This window comes from Apus apus, chromosome 1 (assembly GCF_020740795.1).
Source record: "Apus apus isolate bApuApu2 chromosome 1, bApuApu2.pri.cur, whole genome shotgun sequence".
In the NCBI taxonomy this organism is placed as follows: Eukaryota; Metazoa; Chordata; class Aves; order Apodiformes; family Apodidae; genus Apus; species Apus apus.
Genome location: NC_067282.1, coordinates 86,394,306 through 86,416,788, shown reverse-complemented (window position 1 = coordinate 86,416,788; position 22,483 = coordinate 86,394,306). Strand labels below are relative to the sequence as shown.

Below are 22,483 nucleotides of genomic sequence, written 5' to 3'. Positions count from 1 at the left end.
CATTACAGATTACTTCCTGATATTTTTTAAAAAGGAACTTAGTAAATTCCTATCAGCAAAATCCTGTTTCTTTCTGTGTTGACAACTTACACTTGTCATTCTGGCTGAAGAATATTGAGTGTAATGACAAGTTTTTTAGATTGTGTCCTTAGCCTCTGTGGTTTCCACAGAAAGAGATTATGTAAAACATAATTGCATTGGATAAGCACATTGGATTCTGACACTTGAAGTAATTTGCTATGGTCTATCATATTCTTACCAAACAGTGAATTCAAGAAGTCATAAAGTAGGCATGAATAAATCAGTAAATATATTTCTGATGCAGCAAAAAGCACCTTTCCTTGGTTGTGCACTATTGTTGTGCAAATATTTGGAGTTTTAAAAAGAAGCAAATTCCAGCAGTTATTCAGAATATTTTTCTATTCCATTCTATTATTATTTATAAACTTGTAACATCATTAGCACAGTGATGCTGATTCTGCTGAGATATAAATACATCTTCTTTTTTGGGGCATGCCATCTGGAATCAGACTTCTTGAAAGCAAAAAAAATGTAAATAGCTAGTTTTTTCCCCACATTATATCTCTAACATTTTATTTTTCCTTTTGGATTTGCAGGTGGCAAAGGAGGGAAAAAGAAGAAAAACAAAAATACTGCCAAGCCCCAGAAAAGTAATGGTTCCAACTGGGCCAGTGTTCCCCTCCCACCCCCTCCCGTGCAGCCATTGCCAGGCACAGAACTGGAACACTATGGGGTGGATCAGCAAGAAGCAGGGTAATTTTTTGCTTTTCGCTTAGAAGAAAAAATTGTGGTTTGCAGAGATGAGGCTTTAAAAAAATATTTTGCAAAGTGACAATATTATTCTGTTTTGTTTAAAAAAAAGAAGCAAGAGAATCTTATCCTATAGTCTTATTCAACGCTGTGGAGGAGGAGCGTCTGAACAGCTTCTCTTGATAGTGGCTGAAGATGGCAATAAAAGTGACCTTGCTTCTTCAAGCTTCTCTGCTTGCTCATGCTGAGAAGTATCTTGCTTCACCTGTAGCTTAATTGAATTCCATTGGGACTTCTTGCAGATGATGGGACTCAGAGTGAGTAATGATGACATCATCTGACTGCTTTTGTTTTTTCACTGGTTTAGCATTTATTAGAGCAAACAGAACAAAATCCCCCATGCTAAATTGGATTAATTTTAGAAGATCAACCAGTGTGGATAATAATCTTCTCATCGGCTTTTAGAAGAAATTTCACAGTTGAAGAGGGCAGGCTATTTATAGACCTTTTAAAAAATTATTCAATCAACTCTTGAGTTTCTGAAACCTTGCAGGTTTTTTTTGATAGCTTAAACTTGTTCTCAAGGACACAAAATCACACCAAAAGCACTAAATGAGAGGAAAGAGACATTTCCTGCAGAGAGAACAATCATGGAAAGTTGTTGTGTTGGTTTTTTTTCAAAGTGAAACTCTACTAAATACTAGGTTATCAAAGTCTGGAGGAAAAGCAGAATATGTAGAAAAATAGTTTACTGTGGTCAGCTCTGTTGAAGCCTTTGAGAAACATTGTTCTGTTGGGGACAAATTTCTGCCTGTTTAAATACATGGATTAATCGGTATTTCCTAAGTCTGAATTATATGTTTCAAAAATTAATGTAGTAGCTTTTCTAAATAAAATATTTCAAGTGTTCTCTCTTTTGTAAGCATGGGTTGATCATAATTTCTTTTATAATAAAAAATCAGAATAATTAAATATTAATACTTGAGTTTATACCAACTTCTTGAACTCTAAAAGTTAATAATAACGAACTGTGTAAGTCAGTGGAGTTCCTTTTAAAATGGTCCATTCAGCCTGTATTTGAGTTAGAATTTCAAAGCAAATATAAGGGAAAATGATAACTTTATTGATCTGCTATTCCTTGCTTAAATCTCAAGCCAAAAAATACATATAAATACTATAATTTGTATTCTGTTATAAAAAGCTAAGATCAGTTTAAGATGGAATCACCATATAATATTTGTCATTATCAGTTTATATCCTTAAAATACATGTGCAGCCATTTCACTAAAATAATTATGCTGTAGAAGGCAAACAGCTTGGACTTTCTTTCAGGACAATGAAATAGCATAAAAGGTAAATGGAAATACCTTCTAAAGAAATCCCTTGTGACACAGGGCTTGATTTCTCAGTTGCATAAAGTATCTGTTATTTAGCTGGAAGGTATTATGCTAGTCACCAAGACAACAGTAGTTATTTAAGGATAAAGTAATCACGAGCCTTCCAGGTTCCCAACAATTCAGACTTATCTTTTGAAATACTCTTCTTTGTTTTTATAATATCTCATTAATAGCAATTGTAACAAGACACTCTAGTGTGCATTTTACCAAAAACAAACAAAAAAACCAACAAACCAACCACAAAACAAAATAAAACAAAAAAAGGAAAATACAAGACTAGCACATCAGTCTCGAGTTACAGTAACTTGCAACCAGCTTCGCTGAACCAAATGAAACTGTAATGCCCATACTTCATGAGGATGTATCCAATAGTGATACTATAATGATAGTTCTCTGTTCAGGAGGTGATCTTGTTTCTGTGGTTTTCAGCATGCTAAAAAGGAATAAATCATAGCCTGCATTCCTTATGTTGCATTTAATATTGTCATATTGGCTAAATTTTTTTAAAACTGACTCGTTTTTCTTGCTTTGCTTTAAATTATACTATGCATGACACCCTCAATGTGTTTTAATTTTAGCTTGCTGATGTAATTATATTGTGAATTACAACTGAAAAATGAACTTTCAGTCAGAAAAACTGAAGGCCTTATTAAAGTTCTCACAATGTGATATGAAAGGTGAACATTTAAAGAAATAAAAAAAGGAATCTGGCATCTAAACAGAGACTTCTTTTTCTGTGTATGTCTTCCTATATAACTCAAGTGTGAGTTTCATTGGCATGCATATCCCTAAGCAACTTTGACACCTTCTTTTGCTTACTAGAAATTAACACTAGTGGTCTATAGGCATATAAATAATAAAAGAAAATCCACAATAGCAACAAGTGAAAAAAAAAGTTATCTAATTTAATCATAGGTAAGGAAGGAAAATAAAATAATTTCTTAGTTCTCTCTGTCATCTTCTCCCCAGAAGAACAGAGGTTTGCATTCACCAATTTTTGTATGTCTGCAGCACACATGAGAAAAGGTTAACGTGTTAATCCATGCAGCCTTTTTATATAATGTGGTAGCTTTTGGGATGTCTTCAACTCCTATTTAACCTGTATTGAAAGTCTTTTTATACTGTTGTTACCCTACTTCCCTATACTAAACCACTTTTTTGTGGTTTTCTACGAACTCTGTGCTTGCTCCTTGTTGCCTTCCTTAATTTTCTCTTGTATATTCGCAGTCTGTGAAGTTTCTTTTTTTCCTGTAGTAGCTCCCAATCAAGTATGTTCCCTTTTTCACCAATCTTTTGCTTGTTTTTATCTTATAGATTTGATAGGAAATGCTTACTGCTTATTAATTATCAATTACTTATATTTTTTCACCAATGCATTATCCTGAGCCAACTCCATTAAAGACAGTCTTCATATTGTTGTCATTGTTTTTTTTACTTCTTAATATTGATTACACCTTAAAGTGGAATATTGGCTTCTGTTTGTCAATATATTTGATTTATAGTCCTTTTCTGTCTTAAGAAAAAGTAAAGAAGATAATATCTGTTACATGAAAAAGTCTGTTCTGGCAAGGCCTAGAGAGGAAAGCTTTTTTAGTTGTAACAATGTGTGTAACAAAACAGAATTGTTATAGAATGTAACCCTTAGCTATCACCTCTTTTTTATTTTGAAGACAAAAAACTTTACCAATCTAATGAACCAAACTTTGACTAGCAAAAGATCGCTATAAAGTAAAAGTGCTAAGAACAGAATAAGCATTATTAGAAACATACAGAGCCTTGTTTGTTAACCGGAACTTACATAGGGTCTTAATTATAATGAAATTACAATCAGAGGTCGCTAGTAAAGTTAAGGTGCTTAGATTTTAGTAAGTACTTGGAAAAGATTGCATGCATTTTCACCAAATTGTATTGACTCAGAAAACTAAAAGAGCATGCATGTGATTCTTACTCACGAGGCTGGTACCAGAGGTTTCAATAACTGTGCCATTCACATGAGATATACTTTCTCTGTAGTCTGTTAGGTTTGCTAGCTTTTCTTGCCGATTTTACTTTGTAAAATGCATGTTAGAACTGGTGGCTTTTTGGACATCTTACATCATGGAAACAAAGGTTCTGAAACCTTGAATCTCAATGTCCTGAACTTCAGGCTTAGGTTCCTTTCCATTTCAAACAAAATCCAGATAAAGATACGGCACTTGTACCAAATCTTTTTACTACGAAATCTTTTTACTAAGAAATCTTTTTACTATCAAGCTGAACATTTGCAGGTTTGAAGCTAGTTGGGTCAAAAGGTGAGCATACCCAAAGCTCATTTATGCATTACTGAAAAGTCACTAATGAGTGTCATTCTGCCCCGTCCTTTTTAAAGAAGAAGCTGGTATACCAAAGCATGAGCTTGAGAGAGTAATAGTAGGTGACAGGGCTATTGCAGTGTACAGTTTTACCAGCATGAGTTAGGATGGTCTTTTCACCCTTGAGTGGCAATGTCATAAGTGAATATTGCCAGGGAAGAAATTAGAGCTAGTCATATCTCAATTGTCTCCTAAGAAACTGAGTATGTATCATATAACATTGTATTTAATCCCTGTGTTATGAAAATGGTAATGGTCATTCACTCAAAAGCTCTTAAATGCCAAGCTTTAAGATGCAGCACTTATTTGCACCTCTGTATCTGAACATATATTTGTGTATCTATATATGATTGTGTCTAGATATAGATTTAAAGTGATACCATTAATAGGTCAGGTTGATCTAGCTATCCAGAATCTGTACTTTTAAATATGGGTTACAGGCTTCTGAATAAGGAAAAGGTAGTTCAGTTAATTTAGAAATCTTTGGCTTTTCCTTAAAGTAAGTGTTATCGTAATACAGATTTTTAAACTTCTTTGCCTCATTGCTTCCAGCCCTTTTGTAACCCAGCTTCACACTTCAGAAAATTGGCAGTGATTAATTTTTCTCTGGGAAACTGGTAGTTTCTGCCTTCCAAACCAGGATATTTAAAGGAGCATTTTTAAACTGGTTTGAGAAATTAACTATATAATGCAGTGCATTGCTGGCCTGCACTGCAGAAAATAAAGGGGTGTAACTTCTTAACTTCCATCAGTCATTGAAGGTGGGAAGAAGAGAAAATTACTTAGATGATGCTTGGGCAATTGCCTTTAGAGTGTGAGACAGTTTTACAGTGATGTAACAGTGAGAGCTTTCTGTCATTTGGTTACTTTTTGAAAAGAGCTGTGTATCTTAAGGTTTTTTGGAATACACTAGCAGTTAAGAAACATGCAGATGCTCAAGGGACTGCAGACTCACTGGATGTTTTGAAGGTGCAAAGAGTATACACTGTTGAGATCTGAGTGGTGTGATCTTCAGCAGACCTGTGCACAACTGGACTAGTGCTCAGAAAAGGGAATAGGAACGCTGGGGAGATAATGCGCAGGGAATGACCACAATCATAGGGCCTTCATGTTCTGGATGATACTGGTGTCCCTAAAGAGCACGGATTATACTGTAATACAACACTAAATTAAAAGTTCTGTGATGAGGACAGAGTCAGAAAAGGTTTGTGTTGTTGGCAAAACTTACATAAAAAATGGTAGCTGAATATAAAGGCTCTTATTTACTAGCCCTGATCAGATGTAGCATTGCCTCTTACACCTTTTGGTACAAGACTAAAAATGGAACCACAAAAACCTATCAGAACATCTCTTACATGTGAAGAGAGAAGAATTTGATGTAGAAGAATATTGGTAGATGTTAATCTTTGAATTTACTTTGGGCAAGTATGTTGAAAATGTTCAGAAATTTAGCACTGCCTAGCTAAGTTCCAGTAGAGATTGGTTTGGAGGTGGGGTGCTGGCAGAGCTGTCAACATGTGTGCTAATGTATTTGGTGCTGTGACATAGCATATGCTTAGGGTCAATGCTGCTATGATATGAATGTATTCCACATCATGATAGGTACCCATATGCACTGTGGTAAGACCAGAATTTATATGGAAAGTGTAGGTTTTTATTTAACTACAAAATAAACATAAATAGTAAATTTATAGACAAATAAAGGGGACGATGGGAATAAGGAAGCAGATAAGTGCGGCTACATCAAGCTCACTCTGCCTTTTAAGAATGCTGCTGTTTTCATGTCTAGGTCAATCCTCAACATATTCTGCTAGGTTAATGATCCAGGAAGCAAGTTAGTTCATTTTTGTTGTTGATTGTGGCTTAATATTATCTAATCACCATTAACAAATATGATAATGGGTCAGTAATTTTTTTGTTGCACATCTTGTTCAAGTTGCTTAGCTGCTGTGGGAAAACTTACATAGACTCAGTAAGGAGAATTTAAGCAATTGTGACCCTATTTTCAATAAATGTTAAAGCAATGTGCAATGTTCAAACTCTAGCAAAAATCCTATATGCACTCTACTGCACATCAGAGATGAGGTGTCATATGTATGTACTAAGTTTACTTGACTTTTATTTTAGATATGACAGTGATGGTTGGTGTCCGCCTTTGCCAGTTCAAACCTACCTACATCAGGGCATGGAGGATGAGCTTGAAGAAGATGATGATCGTGTTCCGACACCTCCTGTCCGAGGAGTAGCTTCATCGCCTGCAATCTCTTTTGGGCAACAGTCAACTGCAACCCTCACACCTTCTCCACGAGAGGAGATGCAGCCAATGCTTCAAGCCCACCTTGATGAATTAACTAGGGCTTACCAGTTTGATATAGCAAAGCAGACATGGTAATTGTTTGAAGGGGGGCACTTAAGGTCTGGGAAATGAAAGCATAATAATAATGATAATAATTTATTCCTTGATGACATAAATATTGACTTTGTTCAATAATGTTTCAGAAATGTTTTCAAAGCAGTAAAGTGAAAGAAGAAATAGCAAAATTGTATCTACAGTTTGAACTTAAACATAAGTATGTGCTTTTTAAAATCATACTGCTTGATAAACCTAGACAATTTTCCTCTGGAGTTTTGCATCTATTAAACTAAGTGCTTAACACCCACCTACTCACAACTTTTATAGAGTTCAGAGTATTCTGTTTTCAGACTATCAAAACATATATATTTTTTTTAGGATTTTCAAAATTATTGAGGTTCTAAATCCCTGATTAAAAATAATGCTAGCTACCTGAAATAGCAATGTAGCAGCATTCGTCCTGTGTCACATGAGAATGAAGCATTTGCATCTCTGACTGTAGTTTGAAATGCCACAAACATTTCTGATTCATAGGGAAAAACCTAGAAATAGCAGGAAGGAAGTTGTTAGAATTTGCAAAATGGATCTGGCTTTTTAGTGTGCTTTATGCCTATTGAAAGGAAGAGCAAGCAAATACCACAGTAACATTTCCCCTGCAAAACAAACAGAAACAATCTCTTTAGGGACTGAAAAAGAACTTGTCAGCTGCATCAGACTGGGGATATGGTGAAGGTCAGTTGCTTTCTGGATGTTCCCTAAGCAGCAGTTGTCCTTTTACAACTTTTCTATCCAGACAAAGCCTGTGAATCTCAGAGGAGAGGAGCAGAGCTAGTTACCGAATGGCACACTGCCAGCAGAGGAGCAGCCTTTCTTTGCTGGTAAATAAAGCCACAAAGTTATTCAGCTTGAGCTACCATAAATAGATCAGGCAGGTAGGCAGGCGGTGCCAAATCAAAGCCAGCTGTTTTCCCTAGACACTGTCGGAGCCTCAAGGCTTGTTTGCAATCTGCACTCAATCAACAGGGTTCTTTGGTCCTGCTGCAGGGCCATGCTGCCAAGCGCAGACCCCGGCCTGCCTGTGGGAGAGACCCAAATCCCAGGCAGCAGCTAGCCCTGGCCTATTGAAGGTAGCTGACTTCTGAGCCAGCACACAGATGCATACCCTGTCTGCACAGTTACTCACTGCTGCATTTTGCAGCTGTTACCCTTTCTGTGCCCTACAAACCGTGGGTGCCAGTCTGGAAGCAGATAACATAGTAGGACTCTGTAGCAAAGCCTCTGGCACTTGACAGGAAAGGTCTTGCTTCCTTTTTGCAGAAATGAAAATTGATTTGGAACTTTGATAGTGTGCTTAGGAATATACAGATTTTAACGTCGCTCTTGTGGAAGGTCACAATAATTGAGTCTGGAACTCTGTAAAAAATATAGAGGAGATAACCTGTATTTTCATACCAGGACCTTAGAGCAGATGCTAGGGTAAATATTGAGAGTTACAAATGCTAATGATTTTTGCAGTAGTTGTGACATGAAATTGTTTAATGCTTTAATATTTTTTGGCTGGACAGGTACCATGCTGTTCAGCAAATGTGGTTCAAAGTCAGGGGAAAGACTTTCATTGCCTTAAGTGGGAAGGAAGATTTCTTACTTTTATTTTCAAAAAGTTAACTTGTCCAGTGTAGAGGGGGAAATAAAAAAGAACAAGATGAGGCCCATCAGATAGGTTACTACAGGAGTAACAGAAGAGAAATATAAAGACTAGCCAACTAGAAATTTGAGAAAGAGCACATTAGAGATTACTGGAAAAGTACATAATCATTATGGCCTCGATCCAGCAAATCACTTAAGTATATGCTTAACTACAAGCACATTCTTCTGTCACAGGCTTAACATTAAGCATATACTTGAGTATTTTGCTTGATTGAGAGCTAATCACACTGTTTATTGAGGGTTAGTTAGATGGTAGTGCCCTTTTAGCACAGTGTTTTGAACACTGCATAGCTAAGAACCTGATGTCCAGGCAGAAAAGCATTCAAGAACTGCTAATCAGAAGGCAGTTGTATATCAGAAGGAAAGCATTTGTTTTTCAAATATGCTTCAGAATAAGCAATAATTTAAAACCTCCAGGAAGATGGAGAGAGATTGCACTGGTATGCAACATTTACCATGACATTCTCAGATCCAATGGAGTTAGATTATGAACACAAACCAAAAGACTTTGAATAAGGAAAATTACTGCACTTATCAAGTGTAGGCAATAATACAGCACAAAGTTTTCATCAAAAGTATGTTAGAGCTAGGTGAGCAAACAGGTGACAGTTGCAATTTTTTCCATTATGCTGATGTCCAAGCAAGAGACCAGCAGAATCCTGGATCTCCTCCAGAGTGCTGCCAATTCGAATCAGGTCATGGCACCTCATGAACAGCCACCCAAGGATTCCCATGTGCCTAAGCTTGCAGTTCAAGCAGTGTTCATGCTCTTATGTCAAGGCCAGTCATGCCTGGGTCCCCTAGCACAGCATGCTGTGTACCTGTACTGCTGCCTTGAAAGCTGTTGGTTGTTCTTTTTCTTTCTAGTCTCTCAGAGACCACACAATTAAAACTCCAAGTTCCGTGCTTGCATTTGGTCATTTAGCTATCCTGTGGGTGTTTTTTGTCTTTGTTTTCCCTTTTTTTAATCACGATTGCTGCATGCAGTAATTTCACACATGCATGTCCTAATGTGGCTGCAATTAAACCAATTAAACTACTTGGAATAAAGCAAAATAAGAAAGCCTCACTGCTAATGAGTTCATTGGACTTGAAAAATTCTTCTGACCCACTGGTCATTTCCTCTGCTTTAGGGTGAGTTTTGCTGAAGAGCACTGAGTCTGTTTAGGCAGAAGGAGTGAAATTTAATTTTGGCTCAAGGTATGATTTGCAAGGTGGAATTTTGGATGAGACACTTATAAGCTAGGCTAGGATTCAGAATGGTGCTTTTCCATGGACTTCCTACCTGATTTACATAGCCTCTGTATATTGTTCCTCATCTATAGAAAGACACATTTGACCTTCCCCATCTTATAGGAAGGGAAGTATATTTAAGACTGGAAAGTGCACATGTACTGTGGTATTAGAAGCTATGGTGAATAACTGCACTGACTTTTCTTGAGTTTGACCTAAAAAACACATTTTATAAAGCTACTTCTGGACTTATTGAAAGGCTTATCTTCTCTTGACCATGGGGTACAAAGTCTCATCTATTCTGATGATGTTTTCCTGTTTGTTTGTGTAGGCACATCCAAAGCAATACACAACCTCCTCAGGCTCCGGTTCCACCCCTAGGATATGTATCTGGAAACCTTATTTCAGATTTGGAAACAGATGTTCCAGATGATGATGATGATGAGGATGATATTGAAGAAGAAACTGTAGAAATCAGTAGGCCACTAAGAGGTCTAGAGCATACTCCAGGCTCCAGTATGGACAATCTAGAGAGCTCTGTGACAGGTAACAAAACACAGTTAACAGTGATGCCATCTTGTTCCTAACAGTAAAATACATCGTCAATCAAACACTTTCTAAGTGCAAATTTATTCCACTCTATTTCTGTAACATTTTAAATGTGTTAATACTAAATACCAAAGTTAAAGAAGGATTTGAAAATACTTTGCTTTACTGCAAAATGATAAGAAACTCCATGAATTTTAAAAAGCTTTAAAGACTTGAAAGAAACCTCAATTATATCCTAGCTTTCATGCTTAGTTCGCTCTGCTGGAGAAGCAAGCCAGATACATGAAAAGGAGAAGGATGACCTCGGCTTAGGAATATATTTTTCATAAATCAGGAGCAGCATAGAAACGTTATCATAAAGAGCTTTTAGATATTTTGCTGGGTAAATGCTTTCATAGATGAACACAGGGAAGTTAAAAGACTTCAGAATAAGAGTAGTTAGATCAGCACAACATTTATTTGTAGAGTAAATGCAATGTTTAGATAGGCAAATGTGTATTTTGAACTTACTTTTTATTTCTGAATTTAGTAATTGTTCACTTTCAGAGAAGATATTTAATTATTCTGATGCTACTTCCTTCACTGCTTCTCACCCTTTGTGTGCCTTGAAAAGTTACCACAAGGATCATCAAAGGGAACCTAGAATGTCTTGCTAAACTAATGCACAGAATCTGAATTAATAAAATTGCTGTTGATGAAATGTAGGCTCTGAAAGATATTTTTTGAAAAATACAGATTTCATATGGATTTTTTTTAAGCATCAGTGTAGTTCCCTTTAGGTTGAACTTTAGCCTTTATATAATATACTGTACCATAGTGTATAGCTGTATTGAATACCCAGGTGTACATAGTGTTCATAGGTCATAAAAGCTGGTGGGTGCTTCTTCAGCCTTTGATCTCAGCAGAACAGTGATTGTTAGTTGTACTCTAAGGGAGACTAGCTCAGTGAAACTTAATACTATAGCACCACTGAGTTTCATCTCTTTGTTCTGAAATTCCAAAGATTTTGCATCCTTATTTAAACATGCCTATTCTGAAAACACAACAGGAATATGACAATGATGAAGCATCAATGCCCATAATTTTCTTCCTTTTCCTTCATTGAATTAAATAGTGTATAGCTTAATCCCACTTTCCCAGATTTCCTTCACCCTAGGTCCAAACAGCTTGTGAATCCTAAGATTTACGCGTTGTATCTCTGCCGCTGCAGTTTGAAATCCAGATTCAACTGAAGGTCATAGAGTTAAAGTTTAAATCCCTGAATTGAGAAGGTTAACTTATTAGTGCATGAGTATGTTAAGTCACTTCCCTTGAATTTGTAGTGTAATCTCCTTCAGGCTATAATTCTGCATATTATTGCACATTGTACTAATGGCTTATAAGCCTTTCCACTAGGAATGCAGGAAGGGTTTTGCATTGCTGATAAATAAATAAATAAGTAAACAAACCAAGTTGCTATGTATTTTCCATTTGGTATGTATTAATATGTCAATGTTGATATATCTGTTCAGCAGAAAATTAATCTTTTTCACATTTGCATTTTCACGTAATGTTTTGCACCATCCTATCTAGAGCAAAATAAGAAATAGCTGCATTTCTGCTCCAATTTGCAGACTTCTGTGCTTATTACAATTTATCCTTTTAAGAATAACATTCAAGCTTACAATAATAGTTATGAATCTTGTTTAACTATTGGAGTGCTAAAAACTTCCTGGTGCATTTTTTTGTAAGAATGTGGGCAGAACATGGTAATGGGAATGTACTTAAGGTGATCTAAATGCATTCCACTCATTTCCACCACTGTCTTGATGTGGTATCATGCAGCTGAAAACTAAGGTTTTGCTTTTGCTTTAGTTTCTTTTGTTTAACTAATAGCTGTATCCATTCCTTGATCTAGTTCACCACATGGCAAGGTGTTTGCGAGCACCGCAGGAAGGGAATGTGCAGCTGGAAGGGAAGCAAAATGACAGACTTCCCCTATAACTTATAGCCAACACATTGATTTAAAACACTTAGGAAACTATAGCTTTACAAAAAATAGACCAAGAGTGTTAGTCTAAATGATCTGTAAAATGGAAAACTCCCCCAATAAGTTTTTGTTGGTTACTACACAGGCAAAACCTCAATTTCCTGAGGGATTAGTTAGGACTTGTTTTTTTCTAGGAGTGGAAGGAAATTGCTTATTATACTTGTGGGAATTGTTCCAAAAGAAAATTTTATTTTCTGTGTATCTGTTTCTGTTAACTCTTCCAGGCTGTGTTTACTGATGTTAAGGAAGGTATATAACAAATTGTACTTCATTCTTCATGGCTGAGCTGAGACCAAGGTTTTCATCCAATGCCAAATGTGGGATACTCTGAGGGGGAACACTGGTGCTGTGTGAGCCAAGTTAAAACTGCTAAATTCCTCTGAGACCACGGTGTTGCTCCTTTAAACTGTTTAAAAGTCAGGTTGTCTTCCAGGCCCTTGACTTTTAGTTACAGCTAACTGAAGATTCAGACAAGGATTTAATCTGTGCTATTAAGCTTTTCTCTTTGCAGGTGGCAGAGACATAATGCTGACATGTATAATAAAGTGAAAAGAAAGGAGGAGTGCACAGTAACTATATCTTCACATTTTCCAGATATTGCGAATAAAACTCAAGTAGGGAGGTTTAGGTTTTAATTGTGAAATTAAAGCCTGGGTTTTACTTTGTTTCCAGTATGGTTTGTTAGGATACTGAGTTAGTGATTCTGATTTTTTTTTTTTTTAAAGAACAAACTGAAAAGCAGCTGTAAAATTGCTCACTTGACTTTTAGTTCTCAAGTATTTAGGCTTAATTTTACTTTCAGAGACACAATGAAATATGTTTTTTCTTTTGTTTAGGTTTAACGATTGCATTCATAATGAATTGTTATGCAGAGTTATGGCATGAATGGTTGCAGTCTGTTATATTATTCTACTTTAATAGATGAAATTAATTGCATATGATAACTTGCTTCTTGCTGAAATCACTAAGAACAACACTGGGTTTTGTCAGATCAAAGTATTACGGTTTGGGTTTTTTTTTTATCCTTTCCTTTCCCTCCATCACCACTGGTGAAGCTGGTAGTGAGAGCTGTGATACCTTCAGTCCTGGTGCATTTTGACTGAGAGTAGAGAGATACACCCCTTAACTAGCATGGAAATTAGAACAAGCCCTTTTCTACCTAACTGATGCAAACTAATATAAGCAGAGAGATATTCTTGCAAACAGTATCACTGTAAATGGATAACAAATTTTGGGGGTTTTAAAAATAGAATTATATAAATCTGAAATGATAAAGATCTCCATAGTTTCTATAGCTCAGCAAGGAGGAAAAGCCTTTATTTGGCATGGTTTGGTCGTGATTAAAAGAATCCCTGATTGCTGTCTGTACTGTAAAAGTTGTTTGCTATTTGAATCTGAGCACAAATGGAATAATTCTTGAAAATTACTGAAAATAATTTTCATGAGCCATATTTTACCATGGAAGAGTTCAATAATTATATTGTTTTGCTTAGGGATATCTATTGCAAAATATTCTGTTTTATAAGCAGTTATACAGACTGCATTCAATAGGAAGAATGTGTTTCATGGATTAAATATATGCTCAGAAAATAGGAAACTGCTACTTTTTGTATCTCATAAAAATGGTAATGCAACAATTAGCAGGGTCATATTATAAAGCACAGACTTTACTCTAGCTTAATGGATCTAGGGATATGCATTCATCAGCATGGATGGATTTAGCATAAAACGACATGTAAATGAATTGATGACTGATCATAAATTAATTTTAGTGCTGAAGAAGTAATAGAGACACAGCAAGATGCCACTTTATCATAGTATTTTACTGTTCAGCAACATTTGAGCAACTACTTAATGTTCTGTGTGCATTCCTTTTTAACAGCTTGAATAAATATGAGATTTTTTTGTGCCTTTCAGCAATATGGAAACCAAAAAGATCTAGAAAGATTGAAAGTGCAAACACAGATAAATTTGGCTAAGTGACCTAAATTCATTTTTCATTAATTTTTTATGAAGGGCATTAATTATGGTTAGACTTGTGAAATTCCATATATATATATATATGTATGATTTTTACCTCCTTTTGTTTAGTGTTTCCTGGGCCCAAAATGTATTTTAAAACTTAAGGGTTTATTTCAAGTGTATACATTTAAATATTTGGCCATTTATGGTGAAGTAGAATGTAAAGCATAAGACCATGTCTGATTTTCATAGTTTAGTCCTATTTATATTCTACATTCAGACCCTTCTATTATTGTGATTTATTTTAAAGGCACAAGGGCTATGGGCCCTTTTATTTCATTACTTGCACCAAAATCAGTGTACATTCTTTCTTTTTAATCACATCAGTAGTTAGATATATCAGATATATCTGAAAGATGTATCTTATAATGGCTTTCTCTGATACAAAGGCTAAAAGAATTGTGTAACTGATGTCAGCTGAAGTAGCATCAGTCCCCAAGGACTTAATCTGAACTTCATAAACTTAAGCAGTCTAACCCAGTTCTATGAAAAACCTGCAGAGGAGCAGGGGCTTAATATTAGCATGCACTTAATGCTCTTGTGAAGGAAAGCACGTAAGCATACACACACAAGTCCCAGTGCCATAATTTATTAACTTTAAGCAGGCCCATAGTTTGTTGCATACAGAAAAGCATCTAATGGAATTTTCCAAGCGCTGGGTCTGTTGTGGGCAGCTTTTACTTCAAAAGTCCATTAGGGTTTTGTTTTGGTTTTGGGTGGGGTTTTTTTGGGTTTTTTTTTGTTCTAAAGTAAAGCAAGACTACGCTTTCAAAGAAAAATAGCATTTTTATTGCCTGCAAAATGTCACTAAAAGCAGTAGCATGCAGTCTATGAGAAGCTAGCACCACCATTCCCCTCACCTTTTCCAGAGATCAACGAAGCTTTCTGTTTGCATTAGCACCAAGAGATATTTTATAGAGCAAGAAAACAGAGTTCAGCTTTTCACAGAGTTGATTTGGTTCTGCATAAAGCATTTACTGCTGCTGTCAGCAAGAGTAAAATTTACAGTTGCCAGAAAGCGTAAAAACTCAAATGTGCTCTTGAAAAACACATAGTGAGCTGCATGTAAAGGAGACACTAAAAGCCTGCTTCATTTCATTTCAAAATGCATAGTTAATCTGAAAGGGACGTCAGCATCTCTTAGTCAGCCTTTATTCAGAGAGAAACAAATGTGCATCTGATTTGGAAAACAAGACACCAGTGGATTTCTTTAAATAAGTGTTCACCATGTGCCCTGTGTTAATACAGCTGTGTAGCAGCCTGAGGTGCCTGGCTGTGGGTGCTGTATATGTCTCATGGTAGCTTGCTGATTTTAGCAGTTATGAATCATAGAATCACAGAATAGTTTGAGTCAGAAGGGACCTTTAAGAGCATCTAATCCAACCCCACTGCCATGGGCAGGAACATCTTCCATTTGATCAGGTTGCTCAAGCCTGATTCAACCTGACTTTGAACACTTTCAGTGATGGGGCAGCTTCTCTGGGCAACCTGTTCCAGTGTCTCGCCACCCTTCTCAAATTTTTATTTTCCTTTTGTTCAGTCTAAATCTATCCTTTTACAGTTTAAAGTTGCTGTCCCTTGTCCTGCTACTACAAGCCTTGATAAATGCCTTTTTTCATCCCTCTTACAAGCTCCCTTGTTTATTGAATGAGAGCCTGCTCTTCTCCAGGCTGAACAGTACCAATTTTCTCAGCCTTTCTTCACAGGAGAGGTGATCCAGTCCTATGATCATTTTTGTGGTCCTTCTCTGATATCTAAGAGGTCCATGTCTGTCTTGTGCTGGGGACCCAGAACTGGGTGCAGTGCTCTAGGTGGGGTCATTGTTTGCTTTAGCTGTCAACTGTGTTGGCATCCTCACCCAGTAAAGCTCACATCCCTGCAAGAACTGAGCTATGCTTGCAGCCTGACAGGCAATCCCTCCTAACACAGCTGCTGGAGGAGAAGGAAAGGGGAAGCAATTCATGGGAAGAGTGCAGTGTTCCTCACCTTGCTAATGTGTCCTGTCCGTGGTAATGTAGAGGAATTCAGGAATGGGGATTTCTTGTAGGGCTAACATGAAAAATTGGCAATCTGACAATGACACTTTACTGATAACTAAAATTTAGGTCTTATTAAGGAAACCTGATATGGCTGTGAGTGTGTTGCATTATATGTATGTGCACACACATTGGAAATAGCATTATAGACTCTTGAGAGAGCATAATAGGCTTTTGCAGATTTTTAGTATACTTCATACTTAAGATGTGGATCATTTTGTTGGACTGAATTAATGGTCCAACCCTTCAACGAGCAGATGAAAAATAACAAATATTCCTAGACACAGCCTGAAAGCAACCTGTCCAAATTGCATCTAGTATATGTTGTATAACAGCTAAGTGACTGGTTAGCAAACAGACAGAATAATGTGAGCAAATGGAAATTCAAACTTAATTTCCTTTACATTTTTCGTAGTTTTGTGTCTATGATACTGACACCATACATATTCTGTTCAGTATATGATTTTATATGTGTCTGTATAAGAATTAGAGTGAGCATTCAAAACCCTCAGGCCTCGAAGCTAGCAAGATACATGGTAAATTTTCAGCACTGGAGTATTGTCCTTTGATATCTGTAGGTCTAGTATTATTTTTATGTTTCAGCTTGTGCTTACTTATTTTGCAGAATTTGTTGATAAGAATTGTTTGAAAATGTTCTCGGCTATAGCATTTCATTTTCTGACATCTTTTCAAAGTGTTTTATCTCTAATATTTCCTTTCATACATCATCAATAACTGTTGCTAAGCTTCTTTACTCTCTTTTCTCTATGATGTCCTATTGCACTTTGATTGTTAGTTCAGAACCTGTCTTCTCAGAGGAAATTCAGTTTTAGCCTTCCCTTGCTGTTATCTAGGCTTCCTTCCATGTGCCTGCATGAGGTAGAGTCTGTTTGGAAAATAACAGCTTTATATGTGCTCTTGACAAACAGAATCAAACTGTTATTCTGTTGCACTTAACACACTTTCTCCCTGTCAGACCTCCATAGACCTCTCCAGTTTGTTTTCTTGTATCCTAGGAGAGCACGGTCTTTTGTGATTATAGTCTGCCACTTTACTGACATTAAAAGGTTTGGTCACTGCAGCATCACAAAGTAAACTGTTGTTCTTGGACTTTCTGGTGCAGTGTGCTTCTGAATAACTTCCAGTATTCATTTGTTGTACTTGTGACTTATTTTTGCAGAATATTTTTAATATTGTTAGTTAATTAGCCTATCTATTTGGTACTAAAAAGCAAGCCATTATTGATCTACTAGTTAAAAGTTTTGAACACAGTAATACTTTCTTCAACATGGATTGAAAAGAGGCTTTGAAAAACACTGTTATGCATCTTATGTACATTTACACAAATTCAGCAGTGCTAACTGAACAATAAAGACAGGGCCATGATGTATCTCTCTGCACCCGTCTTCATATCTTTGAAAACCAGTTCTCATGGATTTACTGGGCTATTTTTTTTTGACATCTATATGCAACTGCTTTTAAAAAGCAGATTTAAGTGTTTCAAGGTATGTGCCTATGCTATCTCAGAACAATATGCTGTGTCTACACAGCACCATGCAGCACCTGAGGTCCAAAATGCAGTCTGGTAGCTCTATGTCTAAGGTGGACCTGGTAACTAATTAACATGGCTGACCTGTTCCTGGAGCAAAGTTATTAGGTACTTGGTGCTAGCTAAGTTTCCTTCACCTCCAGCTCCACTACACAGTGTAGAATTACCTTGTGACATTTACCCATGATTTTTAGAAGTACACAAAACAATCAACTCTGTCTAAAACCACAAAAGGATTTTCGGTACTTTGCAAAAAGTCTGAACTGGGCAATAGCTTTTGAAAATATATTGTACTGCCATGTTGGGTAGCTGTTCAATGCTTTGTGCATTGTAAAAAAATAAAACAAAATAGAAATGAAGAGCAAATAAGATTAATCTTTCCTTCACTATTTTGCTCTTTACACTTCAATTATGTAAAGTTTTTTATATAACTTTCATGTGCTTTTTCTGGTATCTGGTTTTCTGGCTGCATTTTTATGGTGTTATTATTACTTTCCCCTCCTGCAGTGGTGGTAAACCATGGCTAGAAGGTATTATAAAGCCAGCATTGGCTTAGTGACTTACTCAGTATTAATTCTGAGTATGTATTTGCTCTGCTCTTGAATGTTAATTATTTCTAAGCTTTCAAAAATAACTTTAATCCACTAGAATGAACTGCTTTAGGTCAGCTTCCTTCAGACCATTAAGACTGCACATTTCTTTTTAAGGTTTTGATTGAGAAAATGCCATGATGCTAATCTTGTTCAGGATAGCTGTTGAAGCCCATATCTGACTTCAGCCATATATACTGAGATTTACACTTGTGCTGTCCTAAATTAAGACTTTGTTTTGCAAATATCAAAGTAGATACTGATTGATAGTAAGTAAAATAAAAAAACTATCACATTCATTTCAATCCCAGGGAATATGTATTAACTTTCAAAAGAATTTATGATGGAGCCTTCATATTTGTAGAGAATATGTACCATTTTGTTTACAGGATCAAAGCAACATGGAGCAAGCTGTGAATGTGATCCACTTAACTTTGATAGTGATTTTTTTATACCAAGCTGTTTCAGATAAACTTTGGGTTTCCTGTTGTGGAAGAATATATTAAGTGGGTCTTTAACTTTTAGATGAATACTGCTCTTTTGTACCAACTGTCAAATGAATTTTGGGTTTCCTGTTGAGAAAGGAAATATTAAGTGGGTCTTTAAGCTTTAGATGATCAAAAAATATCAAATGTGCACAACTCACTAGACCCCTACATTTGTTTTTAGGTTCAATGGTAAATGGATGGGGTTCTGCGTCTGATGAGGACCGTAACTTTTCTAGTCATAGATCTAGTGTAGGTAGCTCCTCAGATGACTCGATCTTTACCAGCGGCAGTTTTGCACAAGCATTGGTTGCAGCAGCAGATAAAGCTGGTTTTAGGCTGGATGGAACCAGCCTGACAAGAACAGGTTTGTAGACTCGAAGTTGATGCTTTCTGCATGAAGGGTGTCTCTGCCTATTCTTCTTGTCTTTTTAGTGAACCTGCGTCTCACACTCGTCTAACATGCATGAGTTAAGGTGGATGGAGATATTTTTATCAGTATATTTGAAATGAAACATTGCATTATGTTTAATTTTTAGTGATTTGAGTAGTGAATAGCACAAGCTTTTAATCTGCACCTTCAATCTGCTGCAGTTTCCCTCTGTGCTAACTCTGATACAGATTTACTGACATACGCTGCATTTAATATTTCAGTGAAGAACTAATTTTGCCATGCAGTCTTTGATGATTTAATTTTTTGCAAAATTTCCTTACTATCATTCACATTTCCAGTGATGAACATCATGTTTAAATTATTATCTCCATCCCTGCTCTTTTGTTGCATCTCTTCTTGCAAAAGTGTATTTTTCTGTGAATTTTTTCTAAGCATGGGGTGAATTGGTGTGCTTTTATTGTTAACAATACAAACTGTTTAAAAGCCTTAGAAACAGCTGATTTAAAAAATACTTAATTCAATAAGTTAAGATATTTTGATAAAAATTAATTTAAATTAGACCAACTGAATCTGCCAAGTTAAATGTAACAAAGGTAAAATTACTATTGCTTTTGAGAACAGCCAATCTTCTAAACTGAATTAATGAAAAGTAAACATAATTTATTCCATATTTTTAGAGCTCCATATATTTTATTCTACCAAAAAAGATAAGTAAAAATGATTTGTAAATATTCTGGAAAAGAGGATGTATTTGCATTTGCTTGGTCTTATAAAAACAGCAATAATATCCAATTCTTAAAATCCATAAATCTCATAGCAAAGTATGAACTCAGGTCATATTTTTATTATGCTTTCTCAGCCAATTCCTGCCCACAGGTCCCGTAATATTCCTATCATTTAAATTTTTTACTATTAGCCTGGTATTGAAGTCTGTGCTTCAGTAAAATGTGTGCATTTATAAGAAATGTCACCAGATATTAGGGCTGATAACCACAAGCTTCCTGCATGCAATGGCTTCAAGTCAAACACTGCCTTTTAGCAATGTTAGAAATTAAGAAAAGAACTGATGACAAAGGCCTAGGTTGCCAACAAACAGACAGTTTTACTCAAATCACAGGGGCTTTTGCCTTTGATTTTGATCAGACATAATAATCCTTAAAAGACAGTTATTTCAGCATTAAAAGTAGTTAAAACTCTCACTTCTTACACTAGTGGAAAATTGTCAGAGTAAATGTCTCATCATTTGAAAAAAAACAAAGCAAAACAAACTAGAAAACTGATGTAGACCTTCACTCATCTACTCTGGGCAAATATGGCAGAACTGTAGTTTAAAATATACCATTTTACTTGAAGAGACTCCTAAAAAGTCTTGAATGAAAGATGCAACTCATCCCCAACCTTTTTTTTGAGCTTTCTTCTTGGTATTGGTAAAAGCTAATGGAAAGATTTACCCAGTGTTAATGTTGCTTGTATCAAGTTATTGAGAAGTACAGTTTCCACCACAAACATAAACATAACAGAAGTAAACTGATACACAAACACATGGACCCTTTAAAATAAATATAATATTCCTATTGTAGCTATGGAAATGGAAAGTGCAAGGAAAAGATGAGAGCCCTCCTGTCAGTTATATTTTCCCATCTTAATTATGTCATGTTAAACCAAGTACTTGTATGTAATTCCTCCAACAGACTACTAGAATTTTGAGTACAACAGGGTATCCAACAGTTGTGGTGGAGACTTTATGATTATTACATTCTTATTCTCTTAAGGGTCCAGCAGTCAAAACAGAAAAAAAAAAAAAAGTCACATGTGAAAAAACAGCCTTCCCCTCTTTTCATCACAATAGCCTCAATAGATGGAAATAACTCCTCCATGATTACTGCAGTTTCATTGTGATATGATACCTCCCAGGGTATCATGGATCAATCAGACACACCTGTTATGGGCGTTCTATACCACAGCAAAACCCCCATTGTGCAAAATGGTGTCTAGTAATGGAGAAGCAGCAGTATTACTTCTCCTCATGGCCCTGGAGGGAAGCCAGAATGAATGGGAAGGTTCTGTGAATGGGAAGGTCCTGACTCTTTACTCCTTTGCAGTCTGGACAGTTAATTTCACCCCATCAGAACAGCTGTTAAATATTGTCACTGATACAAAAACAGAAGTCCAACTCGATAGCCTCACATGGGTGTATTTGATTGCCAAGAGGCACCAGTAAATTAAGGCACAAAGTGTCTCTCCTACCAGACACTTTGATTCCAGTTTCCAGAAGCCATTGAGTGATTTGCTGTGAAGTTCAGACAGTTTTCCTTTTTAACAGCCTTGGGATATTGAATCAAGAATTAGTGGATTCATCCTTGTCCCTGCTGACACCAAATCTAGTACAGAGTCTGGCACTGCTCAGCGGATCTTACTGGAAGGGCTGCATACAAATACAAGATGCTGTAGTCAGCTATCAGGTGCTTTGAAAAATGTGGTTTGGGAGCCTGCACATCATTTGTGTTTGCCCCATGTCTGATTTAGGTCAGTGGTATTTATTTTTCCTCATTTTCATGGAGAGATAAAAGAGAGAATGTTTGGTGTCTATTTCTTTTTGAAACCAACATTCTGAATGAATAATCACATTTATTTAGTCAAGAGAATAATGTGAAGAATCTTCATCCTGCACTCACTAGTTTCACTTGCATGTTGCAAGTTTATTTTTGCCAAACATCTGTGTGATGTGCTGTGAGCTAGGAAGGAATTTCAGGCTCATATCTGAATTTCTTTGCATTGATTTTTTTATTATTTTTAAATGAAATTTTAAATTTTTTTGTCTGTGTTTGTCTGCTCTTTTATCCTTATCTATCAAATAAGGGCTTGATCACTTCTTTGTTTGGCTGCAGCTGTGCCAGCTATAGAGGTTAATGTTTCCAGCCTTCCCCAAATGCTTATTACTGCTTTCTCCCAGCTCCAGAATTAGCTGCTTGGGTGGGCATTCTGTAACCCATTTCACTTAAAATAAGCCAGGTTAG

The 22,483-nt window shown here is 36.2% G+C and overlaps 1 protein-coding gene across 12 annotated transcripts in view; it reads left to right on the top strand.

Moving 5' to 3' along the window:
- Positions 1-22,483, top strand: part of ROBO2 (roundabout guidance receptor 2) — a 470,138-nt gene that overhangs the window by 426,149 nt on the left and 21,506 nt on the right. For 11 of the 12 annotated variants that reach the window (XM_051629335.1, XM_051629326.1, XM_051629284.1 and 8 more), the window contains 3 exons: positions 618-774; positions 6,647-6,907; positions 10,144-10,358. In XM_051629335.1, the coding sequence (XP_051485295.1) occupies positions 618-774; positions 6,647-6,907; positions 10,144-10,358 (633 nt within the window). The remainder of the gene's footprint in view (positions 1-617; positions 775-6,646; positions 6,908-10,143; positions 10,359-22,483) is intronic. The other variant, XM_051629301.1, reaches the window with a different exon arrangement.